Here is a 14,931-nt window from a genome sequence, read left to right as displayed (position 1 = left end):
TAGAACACTGGTCTGTACTCTAGGTCAGTGTTTCCCAACCCTGGTTCTTGAGTACCCCAACAGTACACATTTTCATTGTAGCCCTAGACAAATCAACCTCATTCAGCTCATTGAGGGCTTGATGATTAGTTGACAAGTTGAATCAGGTGTGCTTGTCCAGGGTTACACCAAAAATGTGTACTGTTGGGTGTACTCGAGGACCAGGGTTGGGAAACACTGCTCTAGATAAAGAAAACGATTACACAGTGGTATCGGGAGAGTTTTAAGGTTTTGCCTATCGCAAAAAGTGGCGCTAGGATGAAAGGAAAAAATGTATACATCTGTACTAAAGTGTGGCAGCCAATGTTGGACCATTTGCCAAGAGATTTAGTTGGCCTGTTAGATAGGCAGAGAGGCTGTAGCTTGGGGCTTGAATGGGCAACCTTAAGGGGATACAGTACTGGTAATGCCGATATGTAAGCTTATTGCATGGTGAAATGTGAGGTGTGTATCTGAACAGAAACTACAGTGCCTTAAGAAAATATTCACACCACTTGACTTTTTCCACGTTTTCTTGCTTTACAAAGTGGGATTAAAATGGATGAAATTGTCATTTTTTTGTCAGCGATCTACACAAAATACCCTAATGTCAAAGTCAGGGGAGTGGGACAAGAAATTGGCCCTGGCATTATATCCACACCAGCCCACATCACTGCGTGCGCCAACAACTCTAAAAAGTTTTATGAGATTGGAGAACACCGTGGGAGGGATCTTAGACTATTCCTCCATACATAATATTTCCATATCCTTGATATACTTCAACTGCGATAATGGACTGCCCACCTTCAATTCCAACCTGAGGTTTTCAATGGTGTTGAAGTCCTAAGACTGAGATGGCCATTGAAAAATATTGATGAACCATTTCTTTGTGGATTTTGATATGTGCTTGGGGTTATTGTCTTGCTGAAAGATCCACTTGCGGCCAAGTACATTTTTTAAAACCTGTTAATTGAAATGCATTCCAGGTGACTACCTCATGAAGCTGGTTGAGAGAATGTCAAGAGTGTGCAAATCTGTCATCAAGGCAAAGGGTGGCTACTTTGAAGAATCCAAAATCTAAAATATATTTTTAATTTAACACTTTTTTGGTTACTACAATACATGATTCAATATGTGTTATTTCATAGTTTTGATGTCTTCACTATTATTCTGCAATGTAGAAAATAGTAAAAATGAATGAGTAGGTGTGTCCAAACGTTTGACTGGTAGTGTATATATAAAAAATAAAATAATTAGCCCCGCACATAGTATAAAGCTGCTCCCCGGTGCTTTCGTCCTGCACTATGTTGGTGGATGCTTAGGAGGCAGACCAGAACACTTCTCCCTACTTCCCCAGCTGATTAGATTAGCTAACTGGGATCACAGGATGCTCCACAACGCTCCTGAAATATCCTGGGCCTTACTGATTGAATCTGAGAAAGGGGGGGGGGGCATTCCAAATAAACAAGGGCATGTGTGTGTGTTTGCCAGTGGAGGACTGTATGTGTGTCTGTCTTGTGTCCACCTAGTCAATAAGCACATTTACAATTCCGACAGACTGTCACGCATACACACTTATACTCAAAATCATGACTGACTTTGTTACTCACTATCTGTATGTGTCTCACTGTGTCTGTGTCTCAAAGGATTCCCCGGTTCCTCTTATAGAGCACTACTTTTCAATAAAGCCCTAGACAGAGAATAAAGTTAGTAGTATAATGACAAACATAGGACTCTGGTATAAAGTAGTGCAATATAAGAGGGAATAGGATTTTACTTGAGGTTTGTCTAAGCCCCCTTCACCTCTCTCTCTCGCCATCATTATCTCACTCACTCATTCACGTTCTCTCTCTCAATTCAATATACTTTTTGGGACATGGAAAGTTAAAGCACTTACAGTGCCAAAGTAAGCACAAGCAATAATAATACTTTCTCTGTCATTCTCTCTCTCTCTCTCCCCCAGTTGGTGTCAGCAGATGGTTCTCATGGGGGTTCCGATGGGGGTTCTGTGTGTGCAGATAGCCAGGCAGAGCTGCCACCCCCTTTGGAGAGGACCGGTGGCATCGGAGACTCAAGACCCCCCTCTTTTCAGTCAGTATCTGCAAAGTGTGTGTCTGTGTATGCGTGTGTGTGACTCTAGTTGACCATCTAACCTAACCAAGTGGCCTTGACTTAGCTATGGTGAGGTGTAGAGCTAAATACTGTGTGTGTGTGTGTGTGTGTGTTTCTGTGTCTCTGTGTGTGATTTTGTATTTTATTGAAATCATATCTATTATCTGTCTGTCTGTGTCTCTCTCTGCCCTGGGAACTCGGGGTCAATATTAAATCAACCAGCTGGGAAGGTCTTAATCAGACACCCACAACATACACACACACACACACACAGAGAGAACGCCCCTTTCCCTCTGCTGGTCAGAACTGGTTAATGCCATTTTGCCCACTGCAGCGTTCAAATGTACACACCCATATGCTCATCCTCATGCATAATACACACATATGCGCGTGTGTGTCTGTGTATGCATGTACAAACACACACGTATGCATTCATGTACATAACCACACATACATGGTGTGCACATGCATGCAGCAGTTACAGACAGACAGGCGCTCACATTCTCTTTGCAGCTAGCTCCTCTCTGGTGAGGCCGACACTAAAACATACTGACATTCTGATAGCAGCACTTGACACTTAAACGGCATGGGTCTGCAACAAAGACTTGCCTTTGTGTCTGTCAGACCGTTGTGATATATAATATAATCCCTTGTCTTTGAATTCATTTATTTTCTTTCTCTTTCATCTCTTTTACTCCTCCTTTGACTTTTTATTTAACCTGCCCGTCAGTGCGAACGCTGCCGGCATTCAGGACAACGAGACAGAGACTGAGTCAGTCGTGTTGCTAGAGAGAGAGAGGGAGCGGGGCAGGGAGAGGGAGAGGCCGCGAAGGACAGAGAAAGACACTCATGACCATGGTAAGTCTTAGTGTCTGTCCATCTGCCTTCATGTCACAGCCTATCCCACTTATAGTCCATGGGCCAGCAGAAACATGTGTCCAATTTGGTGTGGCAAAGGTTTGATGGTATTAAATTGTTCCCCACAAGCCCCTGATCAAATTGATATATGATAACCGCTTTCTATGTTTTTAACACCTTTTACATATCTTGTTGTATGGGAGTCGATGCAATAGAATGTTCGCTGGCTGAAAAAAGAATGTTGAGAAAAGTTGGGAAGTTCACATGCTCATTGAAAATGACTGACTCAAACAACAAAAGAACATTCTATTGGGTGAATCTCATCTTAAAAACTATGCAAATTGGTATCACATCTAACGATTTAACTAGGCTGACTCATCAGTGAAACAACAATGTTACAAGTAGCAGAACTACATACAGCTGAAGTCAGAAGTTTACATACACCTTTACATTTAAAATCAGTTTTTCACAATTCCTGACATTTAATCTTAGTAAAAATTCCCTGTCTTAGGTCAGTTAGGATCACCACTTTATTTAGAGAATGTGAAATGTCAGAATAATAGTAGAGTGATTTATTTCAGCTTTTATTTCTTTCATCACATTCCCAGTGGGCCAGAAGTTTACATACACTCAATTAGTATTTGGTAGCATTGTCTTTAAATTGTTTAACTTGGGTCAAACGTTATGGGTAGCCTTCCAAAAGCTTCCCACAATAAGTTGGGTGAATTTTGGCCTATTCCTCCTGACAGAGCTGGTGTAACTGAGTCAGGGTTGTAGGCCTCCTTGCTCGCACAGGCTTCTTCAGATCTCCCCACAAATTTTCTGTCGAATTGAGGTCAGGGCTTGTCCACAACTTTGGAAGTACAGTGCCTTGCGAAAGTATTCCGCCCCCTTGAACTTTGCGACCTTTTGCCACATTTCAGGCTTCAAACATAAAGATATAAAACTGTATTTTTGTGTGAAGAATCAACAACAAGTGGGACACAATCATGAAGTAGAACGACATTTATTGGATATTTCAAACTCTTTTAACAAATCAAAAACTGAAAAATTGGGCATGCAAAATTATTCAGCCCCCTTAAGTTAATACTTTGTAGCGCCACCTTTTGCTGCGATTACAGCTGTACGTCGCTTGGGGTATGTCTCTATCAGTTTTGCACATCGAGAGACTGAAATTTTTTCCCATTCCTCCTTGCAAAACAACTCGAGCTCAGTGAGGTTGGATGGAGAGCATTTGTGAACAGCAGTTTTCAGTTCTTTCCACAGATTCTCGATTGGATTCAGGTCTGGACTTTGACTTGGCCATTCTAACACCTGGATAGGTTCATTTTTGAACCATTCCATTGTAGATTTTGCTTTATGTTTTGGATCATTGTCTTGTTGGAAGACAAATCTCCGTCCCAGTCTCAGGTCTTTTGCAGACTCCATCAGGTTTTCTTCCAGAATGGTCCTGTATTTGGCTCCATCCATCTTCCCATCAATTTTAACCATCTTCCCTGTCCCTGCTGAAGAAAAGCAGGCCCAAACCATGATGCTGCCACCACCATGTTTGACAGTGGGGATGGTGTGTTCAGGGTGATGAGCTGTGTTGCTTTTACGCCAAACATAACGTTTTGCATTATTGCCAAAAAGTTCAATTTTGGTTTCATCTGACCAGAGCACCTTCTTCCACATGTTTGGTGTGTCTCCCAGGTGGCTTGTGGCAAACTTTAAACAACACCTTTATGGATATCTTTAAGAAATGGCTTTCTTCTTGCCACTCTTCCATAAAGGCCAGATTTGTGCAATATACGACTGATTGTTGTCCTATGGACAGAGTCTCCCACCTCAGCTGTAGATCTCTGCAGTTCATCCAGAGTGATCATGGGCCTCTTGGCTGCATCTCTGATCAGTCTTCTCCTTGTATGAGCTGAAAGTTTAGAGGGACGGCCAGGTCTTGGTAGATTTGCAGTGGTCTGATACTCCTTCCATTTCAATATTATCGCTTGCACAGTGCTCCTTGGGATGTTTAAAGCTTGGGAAATCTTTTTGTATCCAAATCCGGCTTTAAACTTCTTCACAACAGTATCTCGGACCTGCCTGGTGTGTTCCTTGTTCTTCATGATGCTCTCTGCGCTTTTAACGGACCTCTGAGACTATCACAGTGCAGGTGCATTTATACGGAGACTTGATTACACACAGGTGGATTGTATTTATCATCATTAGTCATTTAGGTCAACATTGGATCATTCAGAGATCCTCACTGAACTTCTGGAGAGAGTTTGCTGCACTGAAAGTAAAGGGGCTGAATAATTTTGCATGCCCAATTGTTCAGTTTTTGATTTGTTAAAAAAGTTTGAAATATCCAATAAATGTCGTTCCACTTCATGATTGTGTCCCACTTGTTGTTGATTCTTCACAAAAAAATACAGTTTTATATCTTTATGTTTGAAGCCTGAAATGTGGCAAAAGGTCGCAAAGTTCAAGGGGGCCGAATACTTTCGCAAGGCACTGTATGCTTGGCGTCATTGTCCATTTGGAAGACTCATTTGCGACCAAGCTTTAACTTCCAGACTGATGTCTTGAGATGTTTCTTCAATATATCCACATCATTTTCCTGCCTCATGATGCCATCTATTTTGTGAAGTGCACCAGTCCCTCCTGCAGCAAAGCACCCCCACAACATGATGCTGCCACCCCTGTGCTTCACAGTTGGGATGGTGTTCTTCGACTTGCAGGCCTCCCCCTTTTTCCTACAAACATAACAACGGTCATTATGGCCATTCTATTTTTGTTTCATCAGACCAGGAGGCATTTCTCCAAAAAGTACGATCTTTGTCCCCATGTGCAGTTGCAAACCGTAGTCTGGCTTTTTTTATGGTGGTTTTGGAGCAGTGGCTTCTTCCTTGCTGAGTGGCCTTTCAGGTTATGTCGATATAGGACTTGTTTTACTGTGGATATAGATACTTTTGTACCTGTTTCCTCCAGCATCTTCACATGGTTCTTTGCTGTTGTTCTGGGATTGATTTTCACTTTTTGCACCAAAGTACATTAATCTCTAGGAGACAGAACGCGTCTCCTTCCTGAGCGGTATGGCAGCAGCGTGGTCCCACGGTGTTTATACCTGCGCACTATTGTTTGTACAGATGAATGTGGTATCTTCAGGCATTTGGAAATTACTCCCAAAGATGGACCAGACTACACTGTTTTTTCTGAGGTCTTGGCTGATTTCTTTTGATTTTCCCATGATGTCAAGCAAAGAGGCACTGAGTTTGAAGGTAGGCCTTCAAATACATCCACAGGTGCACCTTCAATTGACTCAAATTATGTCAATCAGAAGCTTCTAAAGCCATGACATCATTTTCTGGATTTTCCAAGCTGTTTAAAGGCACAGTCAACTTAGTGTATGTTATAAGTATTATAAGTGAAATTATCTGTCTGTAAACAATTGTTGGAAAAATTACTTGTGTCATGCACAAAGTAGATGTCCTAACCAACTTGCTAAAACTATAGTTTGTTAACAAGAAATTTGTGGAGTGGTTGATATATAAGTTTTAATGACTCCAACCTAAGTGTATGTTAACTTCCGACTTCAACTGTATTTGTTTTCGGGATATTGGTCGTACTGGGAAATAATAGAGGAGGGCAAGTCCCACTTAATTAGAATTCAGGACTGGGATAAAGCAAAAACTGCCTAATCTTTTTATGGGATCTATTGGGGGAAAATATTTATTGACGGTTTGTTTCCAAGTCAATAATTATCTGGGCAAAACCTGTAATTTTCACAAGTTATCTCCTATTTGGAATAACTATTTTATTTTATCTGGCTCTATGTCCTTTACATTCGCTCATTGGTCTATTTTTAAGGATATTTTCAACCTGCAAGGGCTTCGTTCCTTTCAAGATCTGAAAGAGTCGTATTTTCTCCCTGGTTCTTCCTGTTTCTTGTTTTTTCTTTAACTCTCAGACCGTAGAAAACCTACAGGGTACCATAAGACACCAAAAGCATGCTCCCACTCTTTATTTAAATAATGTAATACATCTACCTGTTATGGAGGTCAGGGAGAATGACCTACAAATCAATCAAATGTATTTATAAAGCCCTTCTTACATCAGCTGAAGTCACAAAGTGCTGTACAGAAACCCAGCCTAAAACCCCAAACAGCAAGCAATGCAGGTGTAGAATTACGGTGGCTAGGAAAAACTCCCTAGAAAGGCCAGAACCTAGGAATAAACCAAGAGAGGAACCAGGCTATGAGGGGTGGTGTCACGACTTCCACGTTCGACGTCACCGGCCTTCTAGCCATCGCCGCTCCATTTTTCATTGTTCCATTTGTTTTGTCTTGTTCCCTACACAACTGGTTTAAATTCCTTAATTACACTGCTGTATATTCCTCTGTCCCCCCCTCCCCATGTCTTTGTGTGGAATTGTTTTGTGTTACGTGTTTTATGTGTTGCGCCAGGCTGGGTTTCCATGATCCGTGTTTATTTCACGAAGTATGTTTATTTGGTAAACTCCAGCTTTTGTGACTGTTTTCGCGCTTTGCACTTTTGCCATTTTTGCTGGAGGTTTTGAATCCGTAGCATCCGTCTGCTGTTTGCTCCTGTCTAAATAAAGTGTGCGCCTGTTCACAACTCTCTGCTCTCCTGCACCTGACTTCTCCTCCAGTAGCGCTCACCCGTGACAGGTGGCCAGTCCTCTTCCTGCTGTGCCGGGTGGAGATTATAACAGAACATGGCCAAGATGTTCAAATGTTCATAGATGACCAGGCAGGGTCAAATATGAATAATCACAGTGGTTGTCATGGGTGCAACAGGTCAGCACCTCAGGAGGAAATGTCAGTATCTCTACCGCTCCGGCTGTCTCTAGAGAGTTGAAAAGAACAGGTCTGGAACAGGTAGCATGTCCGGGTTCCATAGCCACAGGCAGAACAGTTGAAACTGGAGCAGCAGCACGGCCAGGTGGACTGGGGACAGCAAGGAGTCATCATGTCAGGTAGTCCTGAGGCATGGTCCTAGGGCTCAGGTCCTCTGAGAGAGAGAAAGAAAGAGAGAAAGAGAGAATTAGAGAGAGCATACTTAAATTCACACAGGACACCGGATAGGACAGGAGAAGTACTCCAGATATAACAAACTGACCCCAGCCCCCCGACACATAAACTACTGCAGCATAAATACTGGAGGCTGAGACAGGAGGGGTCGGGAGACAGTCTGGCCCCGTCCGACGATACCCCCACCCACTTTGCCAAAGCACAGCCCCCACACCACATCTTCAATCACCAACTTACCATCCTGAGACAAGGCTGAGTATAGCCCACAAAGATCTCCGCCACGGCACAACCCAAGGGGGGGCGCCAACCCGGACAGGAAGATCACGTCAGTGACTCAACCCACTCAAGTGACGCACCCCTCCTAGGGACGGCATGGAAGAACACCAGTAAGCCAGTGACTCAGCCCCATTTTATTGAAATTATGCAATTAGTGATTAGAAAAAATCCAATCTTTTAGCAATTGAGCTATTGCTGATGCCCTCGACAACCCTCACCTCAGCAGCCACTAACCACTACAATTCAGTAGGCCCTATACCAATGTTAAGCAACTCTGTTCCTGGAGTACCACAGGTACTGCTGGATTTTGTTCCAACTAGGCACTACACCTGACCAGCTGAGCTAATTGACAGAGAGGAAGAGGAAGAGGCCCAACTCGATAGAAAATCTGTCTCCCTCCAGCATTTGGTGTTTCTTTCAAGGAGTTTTTGTGTGGAGGTCAAAATGATTGGCTTATTTGCTATGTGAGGTTTATTTGATCAAATGGAAGTTTTGTAATGCTTAACTTGATACGAGTGCCCTGATATAAGTAGGACACATGACATCCCAGCAACTTTGAGAAAAAAAACATTTCATATCGGAGTTGTCTCGAGATGGCTAGGCATATTCATGGCATGAGGCGAGTAGCAAAGCATCTCTCTCCATTGAATACAGGTGGCTGACGTCAACAACCCTCATCAAATATTTTAAAAAGGATTACAGTAATGCAGGGGCGCAACTTTTGTTTAAGAAGTGTGTCGTGGGGGGAGGGGCATTTAGTTTTAATCCAGTCAGATAAACACTTCAAACAGCCTACTCGACCGCTCGGAGGCATCCCTGAATGGTCCTAAAGCAAACCGTTGCCTCGTTTTGCATCATATTCCGATGATAAAACCACAGGGACAAAAAAAAATGCAAATTCAGACATGTCCTCCCCGTCCCCAGTGAAAGTTGCACCCCTGATGAGATGTATCCACCAATCCAAAGAAAGGATAAGCGGGAGCTAGACAGACTGCCATGCCGCTTTGTGGACAACGACTCCCATTGTTACAGTGGAGAGACATGAATCTTGTCAGTATATCCACAATGTTTGTAATTGATCAGTTCAGTGATTGCCTAAATTCAACACAACTGGTCTTCCAGGTCGGTTATATCAAAAACATGCCAGCGGCACTCCAGGGCCAGGCTTCCCTACCCCTGCCCTATACTACATTATAAACTGGTTGGTTCGAGACCTGAATGCTGATTGTCTGACAGCCGTGGTATATCAGACTGTATACCACGGGTATGACAAGACATTTATTTTTACTGCTCTATTTAAGTTGGTAATCCATTTCTAATAGCAATAATGCACCTTGGGGGTTTGTGGTATATTGCCAATATACCAAAGCTAAGGGCTGTTTCCAGGCATTGCGTTGTGCGTAAGAACAGCCCTTAGCTATGGTATATTGGCTATATACCACACCACTTCGGGCCTTATTGCTTAAATATACAATTTCTTCCATAAATAGTGTAACTAGACACAATCTATAAAGGTTGTAAACCGAAGGCTTTAATACTTTACCAGCTATGTAAGTTGATGCCCTCATTGTAAGGCAGTTTGTTAGAATGTTATGTTGGAATCTAGTGTATATGACAGGATTCAATATTGTATATCATTAAAATCACTTCAAAGGAGTGAAAGATCCCTTTAGGAATATTATAGATACAGTTTTAATTGTTTGAAAATAAAATATAGAAATAAGAGATCCAAAGACTGATCATAAACAGTTATATGAATAGCGTTTTTGGAATATTTTGGGGGAAAATTATGATCGGAATTTTACAAAGATTATATACAGTATTTTGCAAACCTGGCTGAATTGGTTGCATTATCTCCATAACTATAATATTTTTGGTATTATCATTAGGGAGTATTCCACCTATTGTGAGTTGTGGAAATGTCAGACCAATCCAATTAAAACCAATAGAGCCTGTTGATGGCCATATTGGAAAATGTGTACCCAATGAATAAATAACCAATAGCTAGGCATCATTGTTTAGACATTTCCCAGCTTCATGTAAAGTTTGGTGCACTCATTATGAAGGCATTTTGCAAAAATGGGTTACCTGTACCTCTTTGCTGGGATTTTATATAGGGTGCAATGTACTGGGCAGGTTTTACATCACATTTCTTGATGTTAACACAATTTATAGAATCATATATCATTTTTTATAAATAGACATCAGTGAATGCTTCTAAAACATTTTCTAAGTGTTTTAATGTCAAATATTTGAAATGGCTGCAAAATTCTGCAATTCAGACTGCTTTTTTGGTATATATTTACTACTATTCTGGTAATATTTTGCCTGAAGGTTACATACTTGGGACGATTTTGTGTTACCCTCATTGTAACAAATATTTGAAGCCATTTTCTGTCTTATTACAGCAATTACTTATTCAGTTATGGTCATGCAAAATCAATACAGTTCCTCCCCATTGAAGTTAATGGCGGCCATCTTGAAAATAGGCTGCTGGGATGACTATATGGCAAAAGATACTTGTCCAGTGAGTGCCTTGTTCTGTGTGAAATTTGGTGTCGTTAACATGTAGGGTACCATGTGACAAGAGTGCATCCCAATACTGCCTATTCTGTCTCGATGTACCCCAAAATGCATACATGTATTACCTTTGAACCACCAAGGTGGGTCCATAGAGATGTCATTAAGATTTCAATTGATTCATACCTTACTTTGTGTTGTATTATGAAGTTAATGATATATAAATTGACTAACTGCATAGGAGTCATAACATATAATGCAGCCATTATTGCAGGAATAGGAGGAAGTTGCCCATGGATGCTGATCTAGTCATTTTTTGCATTCTCCCTTAAAGGACGTAGGGGGAATAACCTGATCCTAGATCTGTGCCTAATGGCAGGGTTTGAATCATGGGTGCCCATGTGTGTTCATTTGATGCCGAAGGTCCAGTCCACTATTTTTAGTGCACCCAAACCCAAAGAGTCAATGGATGGACCTCAAAATCATGTCTTCTCCTCCAATGCCCTGTATGATTCTCTCTGACACTGAGAAGGAGTCGAAGAGAGAGGATGTTAGGAATAAAAAATATGTACACTACAGTGGGAAAGTATTCAGACCCCTTGACCTTTTCCACCTTCTGTTACGTTACAGCTAAAATGAATTCAATTGTTTTTTTCCCTCATCAATTAACACACAATACCTCATAATGACAAAGCAAAAACAGGTTTTTAGAAATGTTTGCAAGTGCATTCAAATAAAACACTGAAATATCACATTTACATAAGTATTCAGACCCTTTACTCAGTACTTTGTTGAAGCACCTTTGGCAGCGATTACAGCCTTGAGTCTTCTTGGGTATGATGCTACAAGCTTGGCACACCTGTCGTTGTCCTGTTGGATGGTGAACCTTCACGCCAGGTCTTGAGCGTTCTAGAGCAGGTTTTCATGAAGGATCTCACTGTACTTTGCTCCGTTCATCTTTCCCTCGATTCTGACAAGTCTCCCAGTCCCTGCCGCTGACAAACATCCCCACAGCATGATGCTGCCACCACCATGCTTCACCGTAGGGATGTTGCCAGGTTTCTTCCAGACGTGATGCTTGGCATTCAGACCAAAGAGTTCAATCTTGGTTTCATCACACCAGATAATCTTGTTTCTCATGGTCTGTGTGTCCTTTAGGTGCCTTTTGGCAAACTCAATTTGGGCTCTCATGTGCATTTTACTGAGGAGTGGCTTCCATCTGGCCACTACTCCACAGAGGAACCCTGGAGCTCTGTCAGAGTGACCATCGGGTTCTTGGTCACCTCCCTGACCAAGGCCCTTCTCCCCTGATTGCTCAGTTTGGCCGGGCGGCCAGCTCTAAAAAGAGTCTTGGTGGTTCCAAACCTCTTCCATTTAAGAATGATGGAGGCTGCTGTGTTCTTGGGGACCTTCAATGCTCCAGAAATGTTTTGGTACCCTTCCCCAGATCTGTGCATCAACACAATCCTGTCTCTGAGCTCTACGGACAATTCCTTCGACCTCATGGCTTGGTTTTTGCTCTGACATGCATTGTTAACTGTGGGACCTTATATAGACAGGTGTGTACCTTTCCAAATCATGTCCTAACAATTGAATTTTCTCCAGGTGGACTCCAATCAAGTTGTTGAAACATCTCAAGGATGATCAATGGAAACAGGATGCACCACAGCTCAATTTTGAGTCTCATAGCAAAGGGTCTGAATAATTATGTAAATAAGGAATTTCTAAAAACCTGTTTTCGCTTTGTCATTATGGGGTATTGTGTGTCGATTGATGAGAAAAAAAGTTTTTAAAAAAATCAATTTTAGAATAAGGCTGTAACGTAACAAAATGTAGAAAAAGTCAAGAGGTCTGAATACTTTCTGAATGCACTGTATATTCTGAACCTAGCTGGGCCAAGCGAAGCAAAGCTATACTGAGGTTGCCTGGTTACACCGTAGTTGAACCGTGCTGAAAAGCACAGTGGGAAAATAAAATATCGGAACCAGCACAGTTCGGTTGGGTTGGCACATAGTATGAAAAGGTAATTATGTAGTATTCATAATGATTAGTATTCATACTCTTATTAGAGCATACCATAGCAAAACATTTTGCTTACAAAAAACTGGTGTTTTGAAAATTAAAATTTGCATTCAGGTATTCCCTTCCCATGTCTCTGTTCTTCCGATTTGTTTCTACTGAACACTATTCGGTTTACTTTTCCTCTCTTCCGCTTGCCTGGCGTCCTCCTCAGGTGGCAGGTTGAATGGTCACACACGTCCAGAGCGGGAGACGCGGCGACCGGAGCTGGCGGGGTACGAGAGCTCATCCACGCTGATGAGTTCTGAGCTGGAGACAACAAGCTTTTTCAACTCTGAAGACGATGATGCATCTAGTCGGTGAGCACCACACACACACACACACACACACACACACACACACACACACACACACACACACAAACACAAACACAAACACAAACACAAGCAAACAAACACACACACGGATCAACAGAAAAATGGCTTTTAATTATCTCAGTGAGGGGACTAAATATCCCAAAACAACTACAGCCAGTATGATAAATGGAAAAATCGGGTTAAGTTGTAATTTGAGTGGAACATCCCTTAAATACGAAGAGATCACCTCATTCATTGCTGCCAGTGTTGGTTGTAATAGGCCTTGACGGGTTAGAACCAATTACACTCACACCCACGTACACTGTATATACAAGTATGTGGACACCCCTTCAAATGAGTGGATTTGTCTATTTCAGCCACACCCATTGCTGACAGGTATACAATTGAGCACACAGCCATGTGATCTCCATAGACAAACATTGGCAGTAGAATGGCCTTACTGAAGAGCTCAGTGACTTTCAACGTGGCACCGTCATAGGATGCCACCTTTCCAACAAGTCAGCTCGTCAAATTTCTGCCTTGCTAGAGCTGCCCCGGTCAAATGTAGGTGCTGTTATTGTGAAATGGAAACGTCTAGGAGCAACAACGGTTCAGCCGTGAATTGGTAGGCCACACAATCTCACAGAACAGGACCAGCGAGTGCTGAAGCGCGTGGCGTGTAAATAAATCGTCTGTCCTCGGGTTGCAACACTCACTACCGAATACCAAACTGCCTCTGAAAGCAACGTCAGCACAATAACTGTTTATCGGGAGCTTCATGAAATGGTCTTCATTGGGAGCTTCATGAAATGGGTTCATTGGGATCACCATGTGCAATGCCAAGCATCGACTGGAGTGGTGTAAAGCTCGCCGCCTTTGGAGCAGTAGAAACACATTCTCTGGAGTGATGAGTCACGCTTCACCATCTGGCAGTCCGACGGATGAATCTGGGTTTGGCGGATACCAGGAGAACACTACCTGCCTCAATGCATATTGCCGCACTGTAAAGTTTGGTAGAGGAGAAATAATGGTTTGGGCTAGGCCCCTTAGTTCCAGTGAAGGGAAATATTAACACTACAGCGTACACTGACATTCTAGACGATTCTGTGCTTTCAACTTTGTGGTCACAATTTGTGGAAAGCCCTTTCCTGTTTCAGCATGACAATGGCCCCGTGCATAAAGCGAGGTCCGTACAGAAATGGTTTGTTGAGATCGGTCTGGAAGAACTTGACTCGCCTGCACAGAACCCTGACCTCAACCCCACCTAACAACTTTAGGATGAAATGCGAACACCGACTGCGAGCCAGGCCTAATCGCCCAACATCAGTGCCTGACCTCACTAAAGCTCTTGTAAGCTAACTCTCTCTCCTCTGCTCTCATCCTTCTAGACCTATCGGCTGCCTTCGATACTGTGAACCATCAGATCCTCCTCTCCACCCTCTCCGAGTTGGGCATCTCCGGCGCGGCCCACGCTTGGATTGCGTCCTACCTGACAGGTCGCTCCTACCAGGTGGCGTGGCGAGAATCCGTCTCCACACCACGTGCTCTCACCACTGGTGTCCCCCAGGGCTCTGTTCTAGGCCCTCTCCTATTCTCGCTATACACCAAGTCACTTGGCTCTGTCATAACCTCACATGGTCTCTCCTATCATTGCTATGCAGACGACACACAATTAATCTTCTCCTTTCCCCCTTCTGATGACCAGGTGGCGAATCGCATCTCTGCATGTCTGGCAGACATAT

At 42.8% G+C, this 14,931-nt stretch overlaps 1 protein-coding gene across 2 annotated transcripts in view; it reads left to right on the top strand.

Moving 5' to 3' along the window:
• LOC115106790 (segment polarity protein dishevelled homolog DVL-3-like) overlaps positions 1-14,931 on the top strand; it is a 54,872-nt gene that overhangs the window by 26,143 nt on the left and 13,798 nt on the right. For both annotated transcript variants that reach the window (XM_029629882.2, XM_029629881.2), the window contains exons 3-5: positions 1,982-2,109; positions 2,861-2,988; positions 13,048-13,192. In XM_029629882.2, coding sequence (XP_029485742.1) covers positions 1,982-2,109; positions 2,861-2,988; positions 13,048-13,192 — 401 coding nt within the window. The remainder of the gene's footprint in view (positions 1-1,981; positions 2,110-2,860; positions 2,989-13,047; positions 13,193-14,931) is intronic.

This window comes from Oncorhynchus nerka, linkage group LG23 (genome assembly GCF_034236695.1).
Source record: "Oncorhynchus nerka isolate Pitt River linkage group LG23, Oner_Uvic_2.0, whole genome shotgun sequence".
NCBI lineage: Eukaryota > Metazoa > Chordata > Actinopteri > Salmoniformes > Salmonidae > Oncorhynchus > Oncorhynchus nerka.
This window is presented reverse-complemented; position numbering and strand designations above follow the sequence as displayed.